Source organism: Emydura macquarii, unplaced genomic scaffold (genome assembly GCF_026122565.2).
Source record: "Emydura macquarii macquarii isolate MOO-44397 ecotype Brisbane River unplaced genomic scaffold, CSIRO-AGI_Emac_v2 contig_3240, whole genome shotgun sequence".
Taxonomy (NCBI): Eukaryota; Metazoa; Chordata; order Testudines; family Chelidae; genus Emydura; species Emydura macquarii.
In genome coordinates, this window is record NW_027133377.1 from 2,782,490 (window position 1) to 2,799,542 (window position 17,053).

Sequence of the window (17,053 nt, forward strand, 5' to 3'; positions counted from 1 at the left end):
GCAATCCTACAATTGATGTGTTCCTGCACACTGAAAGTATGAAAAATCAGGACCTTAAGTTGGATCCAGTATTAAGCAGGGAACAGGTGCCACATTCAAACTGCAAAGGTGATGTGCTGTCATTGACCTGTGTCAAAATCAGGATTAGGATTTACTGATCTCCTTAATATCTCTTCTTTATTTATAGCCTTTAAAAATTATGAAAGGAGTTGACACTTTAAGTAAAATTTGCAAAGAAATATTAATGTTGAAATTGGTTTGTTAATATAGATGCAACCAATTTGGTTTTTGTGCCTTTGACAAGGTGCCATGAGTCACAGGAAGTTCGCTGGAGCTAATGCTCTCAGTTAAAATAGTTTGTTCTTCTTTGAGGGCTTGCTCATGTCGATTCCAAGCAGGTGTGCATGCAGAAGGTTTTTCCCACAGCAGTACCCATCTGGTCAGTGTAGGCGCCCCTTGAGTGGTGCCTCCATGGTGCTCTCCTTAGGGCCCTGCGGACCCGCTGCCTCTTCAGTTCCTTCTTACTGCCCGTGACGGTCATTGGAGCTTCAGTCTTTTTGCTTCTGCAAGCATTCCCCATGTCATTCTTTGCGGTTCCTGTAAATAGTTAGATAGATAGTTTAGTTAGTGTTTTCCAGTTACATAATTCTACAGATAAGTGTCAGTTAAGGGGCCTCCCTGTCTTTGGGACTCCTCTCCCTCAGGCCCAAAGCTTCAAGCCCTGAGGATCCTGCCATAAGTCTATGCTGAAAGGTGAACCCGCACATCTCCTGCTTCAAGTGCCTAGGAGTTGCACCAGACAGATGGCTGCAGGATCTGTAAAAGTTTCCGCCCAAGAAGCCGAAAGGAGAGGAGCGCATACCTCAAGCAGATCCTCCTGGAGGCAGCTCTTCGGCTGCAACCTCCGTACCCGGTGCATCAGTGCACAGTATCCCGGCATCCATCAGAGACCAGGTGCTGAAGACGACCTCAGCCCAGAGGGTGTCTCAAAACTGGTTCAGCACCGCTCCCATTCACTGATGTCCCGTAAGAAGCACAGGTCAGACAGGGGATGCTCACTTATTGTGCAGCCTATTGGAAAGGACACTGGTCCATCGCGCCCCCAAATGCACTCGGCGCAAGGGGGGCCGCAGAGAGCACCTATGAGCCCAGTGAGCGTGGGATCCCTGGTGAAGGAGAGCGAGGTGGAAGAACTGGATCTCCCCCCCCCCTTGCTGGACACATTGAAGGTGGCGTGGGACCTGATTACCATAACAGCACTCTCCGGAGAGAGGGTGCCAGACTAGTACCGCAAGTTGTGGCGCCATCTAGAAGTAAGCCCCCAGTGATACCGCACCAATTACCCTCGCTGAGGCACTGATTGCCCTTTCCTTGGTGCTGGTCACTCGCACCTCGGTGCCCATCACCCTCTCCTCGGCACAGATCCCCCGTGCCTCGGCACCGTTCGGCGATCACGTCGCGCTCGTTGCCACCTTGGTCTCCGTGATCAGAGTCCAGATCATCAGACTGAGAGGCAGACTCTGGCACCTCGAAGCAGAGTAGGTGCAGGTCAGGGAGGCCCCACTACAAAGAGGATAAGGGATAGGCACCCCCCCATTGGATGTTGACCTATCCAATGGCAGATGCCCCAGCAATGGCCCTTCCCGACCCCATGGGCGTACCACCAAGCCCAAGGGTCGCAGTCTAGAGGTCCTTATTCGGTTGCCTTGGCAAGCCAAGTGGCTGGCACCCTGGAGCATAGGACCCTGCCATGAAGCACTGAGGTTGGCGGGCGCAAGGAGACAGTTCCATCCATGGAAACTGATGTGGTGCACAGTGCCAAAGAGGAACCCAGCACCCAGACAGGCCTCGACACCAGTAAAGAGATCCTGGGCAGGGAGGACCCTAGTACCTATGACATTCCTGAGACTGATATTGGACCCAGGGTGTCCTCTTCTTCCTCCCCGGATGAGGCGGTATCAGGGACATCAACCACCCATATCCCCATGGACAGTAGGGCCCACCAAGAACTTTTGAGAAGGGTGGCCCAAAACTTAGGTCTACAGGTAGAGGAGGTCTATGAGTCAGTGGACCCAATGGTGGACATTTTGACACCGGAGGGTCCTTCAAGGGTGGCTCTGCCTCTAATCAAAATGGTCCAGTCCACAACAAAGACACTGTGGCAGACACTGGCCTCTATCCCACCCATAGCCAAGGGGATAGAGAGGAAGTATTTCGCCCCTTCTAAAGGGCATGAGTATCTTTTTACTCACCCTGAACCTGGTTTGCTTATTGTATCTGCAGCAAACAAAAAGGAGAGGCAGGGTCAGCAGGGCCCAACACCTAACTCAAAGGAGCCAAAGTGACTTGACCTGTTCAGGAGGAAGGTATACTCCATTGGAGGCTTTCAGCTGCAAATCACTGTGATTCTCAGCAGATACAACTTCAACATGTGGGACATGATGGTGAAGTTCAAAGACCTCTTTCCAACTAATTCCAAGACAAAGTTTGGGGGCCATGATGGAAGAGGGTAAAGCAGTAGCCAGGACATCACTACAGGCCGCATTAGAGGCAGCAGACTCTACATCAAGGACTATGGCTTCAGGACTTGCTATGAGAAGAAGCCTCCCACCTGAGGTCCAGTCCACCATCCAGGATCTGCCCTTTGAAGGAGCGGGGCTATTCTCAGAGCAAGCAACCTCCAAGTTCCACAGCCTCAAGGACCCTACGGTAATTTTAAAATCTTTGGGGCTCCAAACACCTTCCACACAAAGGAGCATTTTAAGCCCCAGTCTGGCTAGAGATTCTACCCATCTCATCCTCAGCAGAACATCTCAGAAAGAGGGGCAGAAAAAATAGATGCAGAACGCCCCAGCCGCCCAACCCTGGCAGAGGCTCAGGCAAACAGCCACCAGGGCCAAAGCAAAATTTTTGAGGGTGCGCCCAAGAGCAACACTCCAGGACAGCTACCGGATCCTGTTCCTCCCCTTTCCAAAACCGTTTATCCCATTTCTACCGCGCTTGGGCCCGAATAACATAGGACAGATGGATTTTGTGCACAGTAGAAGTGTGATAGTCCCTCCAGTTTTGTTCTACTTCATCCTCCCACCCCCCCTTCTCTGTCCCTCTTCAGAGACCCCTTTCATGAGCAACTTCTTATATGAGAGGTGCAGGAACTACTTTGCACCGGAGCAGTAGAAGAGGTTCCTCAGGAACTAAGAGGAAAGGGGTTTTACTCCAGATATTTCCTGATCCCGAAGCCAAAAGGGGGGCTCAGGCCCATCCTCGATCTGCAGAATCTCAACCAGTTCATAAAGAAGCTAACATTCCGCATGGTCTCCCTAGCCTTGATCATTCCCTCTCTGGATCCAGGAGACTGGTATGCTGCCCTTGACCTAAAAGATGCTTATTTTCATATTTCAATAATACTCTCCCACAGGAGGTTCCTCAGGTTTGTGGTAAGATGCAATCAGTATCAATTTGCAGTCCTTCTGTTTGGCCTCTCGGCAGCTCCGAGAATCTTTACCAAATGCATAGCCATGATTGCTGCCTTCCTGAGGAGATGAGGTGTCCAAGTGTACCCATATCTGGACAACTGGCTGGTCAAGAGCCGCTCCAGGGAGCAAGTAGACACTCTTGTCACCCTAATACGGTCGACCTTCATCAATCTGGGTCTTCAGCTGAATGTGAGCAAATCAACGCTAGCACCCATGCAGAGGATAGAATTCATAGGAACAGTCCTGGACTCAGTACAAACGAGGGCTCTGCTGCCAGAGTCTCATTTTCAGACTATGGACTCCATAATAAGAAACTTCAGCAATTTTCCCACCATGATGGTTCGGAGTTGCCTAACACTTCTAGGCCACAGGGCCTCCTGTGTGTACATGATCCAGCATGTGAGGCTGTGATTCAGACCTCTCCAGTTGTAGCTGGCCCCACAGGGACAAGGTGGTGTGTCTCTCCCACCGCAGGTCTTGGAATCTTTCCAGTGGTGGCTCGACCTTCGTCAAGTGTGCAAGGGGGTTCCGTTTGCCAGACTGCAGCCGTCGGTGGTGCTGGTTACAGACACTTCGGCCTTGGGGTGGGGAGCACATCTTGACAAACTGAGGACTCAAGGTCTTTGGTCCCCAGAGGAGCTGTCGCTTCACATAAGTGTCAAAGAACTACGGGCTATCCAGTTGACCTGCTAGGCCTTCCAATCTCATCTGGAAGGAAAGGGAGCATCAGTGATGACGGACAACACCAAGGCGATGTTTTATATGAACAGACAGGAGAGCATGTTCCAAGTGTCACCAGTTCTGCTCCTACCTGGGACACAGCCTGGGTTCTCTGGCAGATGTGTTCCTCCTTCCCTGGGTTTATCACCTGTACTATGCGTTCCCACTGTTTCCTCTTTCACAAGGTCCTCCTGAAAATCAGGAGAGACAGGGCCTCAGTTACACTTATAGCCCCAGTGTGGCCCAGGCAACACTGGTACACAACGCTGCTGCAGCTATCTGTAGACATCCTGATTGCCCTGCCACTGGTTCCGGATCTGATCATGCAGAACCACAGTCAGCTGCATCACCCCAGCCTAGAGTCGCTTCATCTCACGGTGTGGAAGCTGCGTGGTTGAACCCTAGAGAGGTCGTGACATGCTCGGAGCAAGTGCAGGAGGTCCTCCTTGGCAGTAGAAAGCCATCCACCAGAGTGGTGTACTTAGCCAAATGGAAAAGGTTCTTGGTGTGGTCAGCACAGATAGGCACTCCTCCAGTGCAGGCTCCGCTGCCTCTTATATTGGATTGCCTACTGCATTTAAAGCAGTGAAGTTTAGCAGCTGCATCTGTGAAGGTGCATTTGGTGGCGATCTCCGCTTTCGCCCCGGGAGTAGGGGGTCGTTCGATATTTGCCAACCCTATGGTGTCCTGCTTCCTCAAGGGCTTAGAAAGACTTTATCCTCCGGTACATCGTCCAATCTCGGCATGGGGTCTTAACCTGGTGCTCAATAAGTTGATGGGCCCTCCATCTGAGCCCTTAGCTACGTGTTCACTATTGTACTCTCGTGGAAAGTAGCCTTCCTCGTCACTATGACCTTGGCAAGGAGAGTGTCTGAACTCAAAATGCTGACCTCAGAGCCCCCGTATACAGTGTTCCACAAGGATATGGTGCAGCTGCGTCCACACCTGGCTTTCCTGCCCAAGGTAGTTTCCCATTTTCACACAAGTCAGGAGATTTTCTTGCCAGTGTTTTTTCCCAACGCCGCATGCCAGTAGCAGGGAGCGCAGTCTCCACTCCCTGGATGTCAGATGGGCACTGGCGTTCTATATAGAGAGAACTAAACCTTTTCATAAATCGAACCAGCTCTTCATCGTCATAGCAGATAGGATGAAAGGCCTCTCGGTGTCTTCTCAGAGGATTTCATCGTGGATCACTTCTTGTATTAGGACCTGCTATGACCTAGCCAAGGTGCCAGCTCCAGCTCTGACAGTGCACTCCATTATGGCTCAGGCTTCAGCAGCAGCATTCCTGGCACATATTCACACACAGGAGATTTGTAGGGCTGCAACATTGTCATCCATACACACATTCACTTCGGATTATGCCATTATCCAGCATGCTAGGGATGACGCAGCATTTGGTAGAGCAGTGCTCCAGTTAGCTATCTCGCGCGCTCCAACCCCTCCTCCGTTGGTCTGCTTGGGAGTCACCTGCTTGGAATCAACATGAGCAAGCACTCAGAGAAGAAAAAAGTTACTTATCTTTTGTAACTACTGTTCTTCGAGATGCGTTGCTCATGTCCATTCCAAGACCCACCCGCTTTCCCCTCTTGTTGGAGCCGATCGGCAAGAAGGAACTGGAGAAGCGCAGGGCCCTGTATATAGCGCCATGGAGGCGCCGCTCCAGGGGGCACGTACATGGACCCAACAGGTACCGCTGAGGGGAAAACCTTCTGACAACTGTGCATGCAGCGTGTGCACACCTGCTTGGAATGGACATGAGCAACACATCTCAAAGAACAACAGTTACGAAAGATAAGTAACCGTTTTTTTTGTTCATGGGATATGGGCAAGCTTTTGTAGCTAATTTTAGAATAATATTTACTTGGGTGTCAATGGATCAGTCCCATGTGTTTCTAGTAAGTGTTTAAATATGCATGGAAATATATTGGCTCCACAGGATGAATTCTGGAAGTAGCTGATTTTCCTTCTCCTTTCTTTCATGGGGAAGATTCCTTCATAGCATTAATCTTAGAAAGATGAAACTATTACTCATTATTTACTCTGTGTTTCCCTCAGTTTAATTATAGAGTTCATCTGATGGAGCCAGTACCCTGGATGTCTAATCAGACTTCATGAAGTCTATGGCTAAGAGTCGGCTTTCATTTCCTTACATAAGATATTATAATACTGTTTGACAGTTACTGTTCATTAGCAGTCAGCTTTGTGGAATTATGGTTCTATCCCTTGGAGTTGATGGTACAGCTGCCTTTTTTACCAGATTCACAAATAAGTCAAAGATGCTGGTTAATTTATTTAGTGCTCTGTTCTGGGGGTGGAGATGTTCGTATAAATTAAAGGGAAAGGGCTCTCTGACCTCTTTCGTAGTTCTGCATTCCTCCTGGGATTTGTGAGCCATGTCTTTGAATATTGGCAAAATAGCATAAAGTTGGCTCAGTGGCTTGGAAAACCATCAGTGACTCAGAAAAAAGCTAGCAGCTGCCTTTTGTATAAATTGTCTGGTAAACCAGGGGAAAGGGTAGTACAATAATCAGCCATGGAAGTGGTAAAGATATGGAGTAGACACTCCATCTCCTGAGAAGACAAAGTACACATTCCAGCTAGATACTTAAGGACATAAACGGAACATTCAGAAATGCATTCAGTATGTTTCTGCAAAAAAGCTGGAAGACAGAAATGACAACTAGACATTTAAGCATTTAAACAAAATCAAAGTCACAGGTTCATACATTATCCCAGTTAGTTTGATAAGAATATAAAGCTAAACAGAGGCTGCAGTTCCTGAGATGGCTTCTATAATAGGAGGGAATTTTAATAACAAGCTGAACTTTTATATGAAGATGTTGGGATGACTTACATGCACAACTTAGTTTGTTCATTAGCCTTGTGAACTTCCAGCCAGAGAACTAATAATAAAACATATGTGAGTGACAGCTACGTGGGAGCAAATGGGCTAAAAATTAGATGAGACCTTTGTCTTTTGATTTTATATTTGTAGTAATTATGGGCTAATTGTGTACAGCATGAATATAGGGCTGTAATAAACTTGAGAGGATCTGTTTTGTCACAGACTAATACTGCAGTTCAGTTAAGCTATCAGTAGGTCTATCAGAATTCAACTATGTATTTATTGCAGGACTATCAGTTATTTATAATAAATATTTCAACTTTTTCAAAATTTACTAGAGGTTACAGATGGTCTCCATGTTACTTGTGAAAAGCAGCTGGTGTGTTTCTCTGCAACTTCTTTGTAGAGTTCTATTCTTTTTCCTCTCTTTGGGTCAGGGCCTTTATATGTTTAGATAGTACTTAGGACAACAGGGCCCTGATCCTGATTGGGCCTTTGGGAACTGCAGCAGTATAATTTTTTTCCCTCTGTTGTAGTTTACTTCATAAATATTGACCAGGAACACTTTTTCCTGGCCAGTGGAATAGGCAGTCCAAGGTGAAACTGAAGGCTGTTAACCCAGCTGGTCATTAGCAGCCTTACATAGAGATCACTTACTGCTATACTGTGCTGGTTTGGGTTTACGGTTTTGGTAGTTTACAGTCATTTCCCAGTAGTATAAGACTGATTCCATAAGTGATAGGAAAGCAGGATTTCATTCTATACTATAGAGCAAATTCCTTTCACATAAAACTATTGGCAAATTTAGCTCTTTCTCTGTTTGTGAACATTTACAAACTGATCCTTAATTTTTCTAATATATTTATTATTTGTAAATATTTATTGAATAATGTAACCAAATAAGTTTTAGCCTTTGGGTTGTTTGCAAACTTTTCACTATGACTACTCAGAAATTAGGTTCAGTTAGTGAATGATTGGTCACATAAATACCTGGATGTTTGTGTTTTCTAATTGGATGACTGAAACTTTTTACAGGGAAATAACACACTTCTGTTATGGCGTTGAGATGAATAATCACTTGCTGCTGACATTTTGTAGAATTTGCAAACATACTTGCAATATGATAAATAACATGACTCAACAAATGAGAGAGCTGAATTTACTAGTTTTACTCAAGAATACTTTTTATTATTCAGCCAACTCTTGTTTGAACATTTCAAGAGGTTTATCCTGAGAAATACACTTTTAAGCATAATGTATTAATGTTTGCCAGCAATACGTTACAGAACATCATTCAAATGCTATAGTGGATTGATAAATTAAATGACCCATTTAGATCAATATTCATACAAGGGTTGGGGTGCCCAGGATCTGACCTGGATGGTCTGATGGGCACAGAGGTAACCAGTATCTGTTTTGTGCACTTAAGTCCACAATTTAGCACTTAAAGTAAGTGTCCATCTTTGAAAATTTGACTTCCAATACAGAATATAAGTAAAGATACTTATTAAGGCCAAAATTCTGGTCCTGTTGGAAGTCAATGAAGTAAACCTCTGTTTGACTTCAGTGGAACTAAGACTTGTCCCTAAAAACAGAAAAATCAGAACAGAAAGAGAAATAGAGGCTTCTTATACAATAAATAATAAATTTGCAGTGTTGTGTTGAAATACAGGAAGGCAGTCTGACCTAGTGGATAGAGCACTGGACTATGACTAATTATTAGTTTAGACAAAGGAGATAAATTAAACTGTTTCACCACTGTGTATATAAAATTTACTCTTACTTTGAAAATAGATTTTTCTAATGTATTTATTCTTTTCTGCTTCCCTATAGATTAAAGCAAAAAATTATGACAAAGTAGAAAAGGTGAGTCCTATCATAAATTCTATATGTAATTTTTAGGATTTTTTTTTTTTTTAAATTCTAAGGACCTTAAATATGAAATATATATGTATAAGGAGATTAGTTATCTTCCTGTTAGGCTAAGGTAGTAGATTGGAAAGAACTGCAGCTTGCATTGTATATTTTTCTATCCAGTTTATCCAAGGATACCTTAGAAGTATGGTCACTAAAGTGGGGTTCATTGCTGTCAACACACTATAATCAGTGGGGTCACTAGAATAATTGTCCTGCACGTTACACCTCTCCAGTTCTCACTACATAACATGAAGATAATCTTACCAAATCAGTGGGCAATTTGGGTTATTCTTTCTAATAAATTTCAGCTCAGAATAACAGAGGAGGCTTTAATTGAAGCTCTCAAAGAAATAAAAGTAAAAATCTAATTTTTGTTCTTGGATTCCTGATCACATATATATATAACACACAAATCCATATATTAACAGTTGTTTCAGAGATGTCTTATGAAAGTGCTACACATCGATTTATGGAAGTGTTACCTTTCGTATGTACGTGAAACCAAGGGGAAGCTACCCAGTTACAAGTAAGTAAGAATGGTTTGTTCCAAATTCTTATTTAGTTTTTATGGTGAATCTCTTTTTCTTTACAAGGCATTGAACATGGGTTCTATCTTGACAAACCTGGCTCTGAGCTTGTAGAGCTGATCATAATAGGTTTATAAGATATCTCCTGTTCTGTGTTTCTGATGCAGTCCTTGATTCTTTCTGGTAGGCAGTTGCTATGCTTATGCTCCACATAAGATAGCAGATAAAGTGGCTTCCTTGAGACAACCAGAGAAGTTAGAGATGAAAAAGACCCATTAGATTGTCCTGTCCATCTCCCTATCAGTGAGGAATTGTTCCCTAACATACATTATCTATTGGCTGGTCTAATCTGATGTTAAATTGCCCAGTCAATGGGGACAAATAATAGAAGCCCCTTTAGCCTTCTGTAGACCAGGATTGATGATCAAGTAATACAGCTCAAGCGTTAGCTTTAATCAAGATGCAATATTTGACGTGGGAACAACTGAAGAAGTCTAGTTTAGACAAAGCCTGGGAAGACCATTCTAGAACTTAATACATCATGGTGTCAGGAAGAATTTTTGGATATTCATCTTAAACATTTCTTTCCTTAATTTCATCCCATTTCTCCTGCTTATACCCTTGCATAACCGCACAAAATAATTCCTCTCCATCCTTAACTTTGGCCTATGTTTACAAGTTAGGTCAATATAGCAACAGAACACAAAGATTTGAAAAATTCACGCCCCTGAGCACCATAATTAAACTTACTTAACCGCTGGTGTAGATGTGGTCAGGTTAATGAATAATGTTTTTGTGGACCTAGCTGTCACTGATCAGAAAGGTGGATCAGCAACACCAATGAAAAAACTCTTTCTAACACTGCAGGAAATGTCTATACTAACATGCTATAGTGGCATAGCTGTAGTGCCATAGCTGTGCTGTTGTAGTGCCAGTAGTGTAGACATGGCCTTAGTTTTTATACCTTGTAAGTAGCTATAGGTTGTTTTTCATGTTCTCCCCACATAATCATCAGTTAGTCAAGCTATACATACTCATTACTGAGCCTGTTAAAAATTGTAAATGTATTTCATAAAGAAAATCAGAAATTTTCATTTAAAAATAATTCAGTGGAAAAAATGAAAATTATAATATTTTGGTATTTGTTTTCCCCCTTTGTCATCTTATTTTCAGTGATAAAATGTATGGGGAAGAGGATGAAAAGGGAGGTGGGAAGATAGAAGAAGTGAGAGAGAATTTTTGATGAGGAGAGGAGGAAGCAAGTGGTTGATTCCTGAAAAATTTAAAAAAACCCAAAAAATGTCAAAACCAAAATTTTCCATGGAATCTTTAGATTATTAAAAGAGAGGCCATTTTTATGGAGGGAAAGGAAGAAGGTAATTTCAAACTAAAACCCATTCCACTCAGGGTTTTTAATTGGAAACCACTCCTTTTAGCCCTCAGCTGCTTTTTGTTGCATTTCCTAGGGATTCCTACAATTTGTCGATCTCTTTCAGGTATTGCCACTAAGTAAATCAGTCAGCAAGGAATATTTATAGAGCAGGGCTATGTCCTCTCTATTCCTGGTGCACATGGCATGTCCCAGGCACACGATGTACTGCCATCAGTACACTACGCCAGCTACGGTTTTCCTTTTAACTTACTTGCATGTGGTAATGGTGTGAATTCCAAATGTCAGGGATTTAAGAAAATTAAACATCTATTTTACTGCACTAGCCTTTTTTATTTAAATATATATTTAGAATATGTTGCTAAAACTATTAAAAAAAATCCTATTTATTAAAATTGTTAAAACCTAGTCTCAGCACTGAATGTTTTCAAAATTGTGGCATTTTTCAGAGAAAAAATGGCCCAGGCGTATGACTTTGCTCTGGATAAAATTGGCATGGAAATCATGTCATACCAGGTAAGTTTTGTTATCTAATTAATATTTATTTCTGATTACTGTACTAGGTGCTTGTTGATTTTATTTTATTTATTTTACATAGATCTGGGTGGATTACATCAATTTTTTGAAAGGCGTGTAAGTACTTTTAAGTATTTTTTTAAAAAAGTTTAATTAATGTAATTTTAATGTTCATATAAATTAGTGTTGTAATTACTGACATGTTAATGACTCACCTCCCTATTTAGAGAGGCAGTTGGATCTTATGCAGAAAACCAGAGGATAACAGCTGTTCGTAGGGTTTACCAGCGAGGTTGTGTGAACCCAATGATCAACATTGAACAACTCTGGAGAGATTATAACAAATATGAAGAGGTAACTGAAAAAATAAAAATAGTTTGTGACTTCAGGTTTGTTTAGAAAATCTCGTCTTTAAAATTACTAAATTGAAAATTACCCAGAATTTTGTCCACCCTATATATGTGTGCAAACAGATAAAAGTAATGCAATGCATGTTTTGTATGTACAATGGTGAGCTCTTTGTGCATCCATGCAAGAATTTTACAGACACAATGTAGATATCTGTTATAATTTGTCCTTTTTCATTCCATTTAAATGAGCAGCATGATAGTTTAAAGAATACGATTTTCTTTCTCAGAAATTTACAATGAATATATATATTTAACGGGCAAGATTATAACTTGTCCTGTGTGCCCACCTAGGGAATAAGTGTGTACAAAGCCTATTCAGTTACTTGAGTACTCCTATGGCCAATCTGTATGCATGGAGCAGAGCAGATTCTATGGAACTGTTACTCTTAACCCCATCATAGGTGAGCAGAGAGGAGTGAGAGTGGCCAGGGCCTTGGCTCTGACCCCTGCCAAGTGCTGGACAACATTGCTGAGCTGGTTTGGAGGGAATATTAAGCTTCACTTGGTAAATGACATGGGGCAATGAGGGAAGGAATAGTGACTTTGACAATGCACTGATTATTATTTAGGGCAAGACAAAGTTTCAGTCTTGTGTCCCATCTTTGTATGTAAAATTTATTATGTTTTAGAAGTCTAAATCTGAATCCTTCCTGCACCGTCAGACATTGCCTAGAGCATGTGTGTTTTTAGAAGTAAAAAATCAAAAATATTTTGTGATATAAATGACTAAAGCTTTTGCTCACAAAACTGAATTGCCACACACACATTGTTTACATCATCATATTTGTTCCCTAACTTGACCACTTACCATACATTTATTTGGAGATATTTGTTGTCTTCTGATGTCCATACCTTTTAAAAGCTATTTGTTCACCTTCCTAATTAGTTTTACATTCCCTGCCAGGATTCTTCCTCTCTGAAATAAAATTCAGTAGTTTGTATGTTTTAGTAATATAGCATATTTTCAATTATTGTTTATTTTTCTCCCCAGGGAATCAATATCCACTTAGCTAAAAAAATGATTGAAGATCGGAGTAGAGATTATATGAATGCTAGACGTGTGGCCAAGGTACAAACGTCTATTCACTTCGTCTTTACATTGTTTAAGTCCATAAAAGCCAGACAGCATTAAGCCTAGTTAAGATTTTCAAGTACAGCTACTTGTTTTGGTAGGCTGACAGAACCGATATATTTAAAGGCCAAAAATGCTAAGCAAACCCATTTTAATTATGTCTATTTCTCTCTACAATTTAAAACATTGTCTTCTTCTACTTCAGGAATATGAGACTGTTATGAAAGGTCTGGATCGCAATGCTCCCTCCGTCCCCCCACAGAATACTCCCCAAGAGGCTCAGCAGGTAGACATGTGGAAGAAATATATCCAGTGGGAAAAGAGTAATCCACTGCGTACAGAAGACCAAACTCTCATAACAAAAAGAGGTAACATGATTAGATATCAGAATCAGTAATAGATACTCTGCGGCATGTTTGGAATTATTGCTGAGAATTGGGAATGACCTTCAGCTGAAGCAATAAAGTGTTCTTAACATTGACAATGATCATGCTATGCCCGAAGTTGGTCAAATCATTTTTTTCCCCCTCCATTAATCCCCATTCTTGGATTATGTGACCTTTCAGGAATGGTACTTATTTTGCCTCTAAAGTTCTATCTGGGCTGCAGTCTCTGTGTTCAAAGGGCTTGTGTGTGCAAAATAGTATTTTACTTTTATATTTTCTTTCAATATAGTCCAGTAAAAGTTGTCCATATGCTTTGAGCATCCTGCCAATTATTTAAAATTACAAAACCAACTGCAAATTTCAGTTAGTTCATTCCTCTTACCAAGCAGCTGCTCTACATACAAATAACACTGCAACACTTCAGCCTGCCTTAATTTTCCTCAAAGGCCAGGCTGCAAATGAGCCGTACAGCATGCCTGGGAAAATCTGCAAATACAGGCTATTTCAGACCCAGGTGGGAGATCACAGGCCCATAGGCAGAAGACTTTGCCGGTCACTCTATTATACTGCGGGAATCTTGCATCATCACCTCCACTGACTACAACTGGGGCAGTGTCCTGAAAAGAGGCAGGCTGGCCTCAAACCACAGAGGATATTAGTAGTATCTACTGTTATCTGATACTTTAGTGTTTGATGTATTTGTAACTAACCAACATAAATAACTAATATACAGTCATACAAATACTTTTGCTAGGAATATTGATCACTTTGATTTTTTTCCCCCCTAGTTATGTTTGCTTATGAGCAGTGCCTGTTGGTCCTGGGGCATCATCCAGATATCTGGTATGAGGCTGCACAGTATCTTGAGCAATCCAGTAAGCTGCTAGCTGAGAAAGGGGTAAGGGAATGGATACAGCCAAAGGGGAAAACCCTTTTTTAGCATTTTAAACTCTGTGTTGATTTTAGAATTCTGAATAGCATTCCATGATATGAAAAATGAATTGCAGTTGAGAGACTTTTGAGTTACGAAATGCAATTATAATGTTGGCATTACATATTATGCAGTTTAAATGTTAGATTGTTATGGTTGATACATATAGTAGCATTGTAAATTAGTGTTCCAGCCCCTGACCCTTCAAACACTTATGTACATGAGCATTTGAATGCTCCTTTTGAATTCCATGGGACTACTCCCATAGGTAAAGCAATTCATGTGCACAAACGCCTGCCAGATCAGATCTTAACTTTGTCTTCAGTGTCATGAGTGTTAAATAATTTTATTACGATGTTTATTTATTATAGGACATGAACAATGCTAAGCTGTTCAGTGATGAGGCTGCTAATATTTATGAAAGAGCGATCAGCACTTTACTAAAGAAGAACATGCTTCTTTACTTTGCATATGCAGACTATGAAGAGGTGAGCAAAAAGATTTCAGTACTGACTCAAGCTCTAGTGGAACAATGTGTCTTTTCTCCAAAATCTCATCTTCTTCAAAAGTACTATATAAACAGAGTTTCTGTATAATTGGAATACTAATTCTGCCAAACGTCTCAGCCTACATTGATACTTCCTAGGCCAACGTTATATAATTGAAAAATATTTCTATATTATTAATTGCAAAAATATTTTAGAACAATTCAGCTTTCTGCTTAATTCTTTTTTCCAAACAAGTAGTAGAGGCAGACTGCAGTAGAGAGACTTCCAGGAATTTCAGCTTCTCTAGTAGTGTGAAGCAAATTAGCAATTTTAATTTTATTTTTATTTTTTCAGAGTCGAATGAAGTATGAGAAGGTGCATAGCATATATAACCGACTCTTGGCTATTGAAGATATTGATCCCACTTTGGTAAGATAATTGTACTATTCAGTTTTTCCACATTTCCAGTAATATTGATCTCAGTACACCCAAAGAATGGATAACATTCTCATCAACTAATAGCTTGAGTGGATGACTAGTGAATTGAACATTAGGTTGAGAATATGTAGACTCTTGGAAACTCTTCAAATTCCAGCAAGGTCAATAACCCTGCCTTTTTTCCAAGGTAGATAAATTAAGTACTATGCACTTTGCTCTGTGTGTCCTTAAAAATGTACAGCAAGCCAAATCTGTTCGAATGGACATTGAAGGTCCGATGGCATGGGTCAGAAGAGTAGGCATTTGCTTTGTTGATTTCACCAAATTTCACTTCTTCTTGCCTTAACTGTGTGCTTTGCACCAGTTGATTGCCTCTCTCCACCCCAGTGGAGGATGTAGTGCAGTGGTGCTTTCTGTTTAAAGTTTATGAAGCACTTTGAGATGAAATGCACTGCATAAATACAAAGATTATTACTATGTTGCCAGAAGGAGGGAAAAAAAGAAAGCTGTATTATTATTTGTAATACAGTAGCGCCCATTGTGTGAGCACTGTACAAATGCACAATGAGATTCAATTCCAGTCCCAAAGAGCTTATATTATGAAAGACCAGACAGAGTGAAAAGGGAAGAGGTGTAGAGAAGTAAAGTGACAAGTCCAATGTTGCAGGCAGTGGCAGAGCCAGAAATCTGGTCTCCTAACTCCAGTCCAGGTCCCTGTTTACTAGACCACAATGCATCTCTAAATACAAGTGCAACTCTGTGAAACTAGTAGAGCCTGATTCTCTCACCAATTTTAGTTGAATCAATGCTGGGTTACTCCTGATTTAACTCGGAACAAGTGCAAGGAGACTCAAACCCATAGAGAATACACACCACAAATAAGCCCACTGGATGAATTAATCATCACGTTTGCTATTTGTATGATCATACATCAAAATTATCAGAGACTCTTTATTAGGACAGATTGAGTGGTATTTCAGATCCCATTACCTACTAGTAAATGTTGGAACAGACTTTTAGCATACATCTCCATTTACGGGTCTAATGACTTCCTGTATGTGCTCTGTTATCCCTATAAGATAACTTGCCATTTTTAGAAATAGCAAATGACTTCTGTATAATTGTAATTCTCTGAAGCCATTAGCCTAGGTAAATTCATACCCACCTAACCACTTTTCCTGCCTCAAGAATTTTGATATTGATTATCCTTGGAATTTTATACAGGCCCAGTGTCAAAAATAAATAGGTACATTAAAGCTATGGCACAGCTGATGATGCCTGATAGATGCTAACTTGTCTGAACGTGTTGTTCCTATTATGAATTATTTTATTATATTTTGTGACTGGAGCAGGTTCTAGATACACTCAAAGGATGTCTTTCATATCTTAGTACTTTTATATTTTGGCTACCATCTTGTGTGCTGAACAAATCACCATGTGTATTTTAGGTATATATACAGTATATGAAATTTGCACGGCGGGCAGAAGGCATCAAATCTGGAAGAATGATATTTAAGAAAGCGAGAGAGGATGCACGGACCCGCCATCATGTCTATGTTACGGCAGCTTTGATGGAGTACTACTGTAGTAAGGTAAACTCAGACATACTCTTTGGTATTAATGAAGTGTTAACAGATGTGCTGCTTTTTGATGCTAATAGTGCTATTTGTACCTTTGCAGGACAAGTCAGTGGCCTTCAAGATTTTTGAGCTGGGGCTGAAGAAATACGGAGACATTCCAGAATATGTACTAGCATACATTGACTATCTCTCTCACCTTAACGGTAAGCATTGGGAGGGATACTAATGAAACTTTAACCTTCATTCTCTGTGAGTTTGGCTTCAGTCCAAGTTGTTTGTGTGCTGGTTTGAATTCTTTCCTACAGGGCAATAATCCTCTTCACCAAACCTGTGTGATTGATTTGAAAAGAGTGC

The 17,053-nt window shown here is 41.5% G+C and overlaps 1 protein-coding gene across 1 annotated transcript in view; it reads left to right on the forward strand.

The window, feature by feature from the left end:
* Positions 1-17,053, forward strand: part of CSTF3 (cleavage stimulation factor subunit 3) — a 77,056-nt gene that overhangs the window by 51,386 nt on the left and 8,617 nt on the right. Inside the window, exons 4-15 of the mRNA XM_067532102.1 lie at positions 8,878-8,910; positions 9,390-9,487; positions 11,328-11,394; positions 11,477-11,511; positions 11,622-11,748; positions 12,796-12,873; positions 13,082-13,244; positions 14,051-14,160; positions 14,565-14,681; positions 15,036-15,110; positions 16,568-16,711; positions 16,800-16,902. Of these exons, the coding sequence (XP_067388203.1) occupies positions 8,878-8,910; positions 9,390-9,487; positions 11,328-11,394; positions 11,477-11,511; positions 11,622-11,748; positions 12,796-12,873; positions 13,082-13,244; positions 14,051-14,160; positions 14,565-14,681; positions 15,036-15,110; positions 16,568-16,711; positions 16,800-16,902 (1,150 nt within the window). The remainder of the gene's footprint in view (positions 1-8,877; positions 8,911-9,389; positions 9,488-11,327; positions 11,395-11,476; positions 11,512-11,621; positions 11,749-12,795; positions 12,874-13,081; positions 13,245-14,050; positions 14,161-14,564; positions 14,682-15,035; positions 15,111-16,567; positions 16,712-16,799; positions 16,903-17,053) is intronic.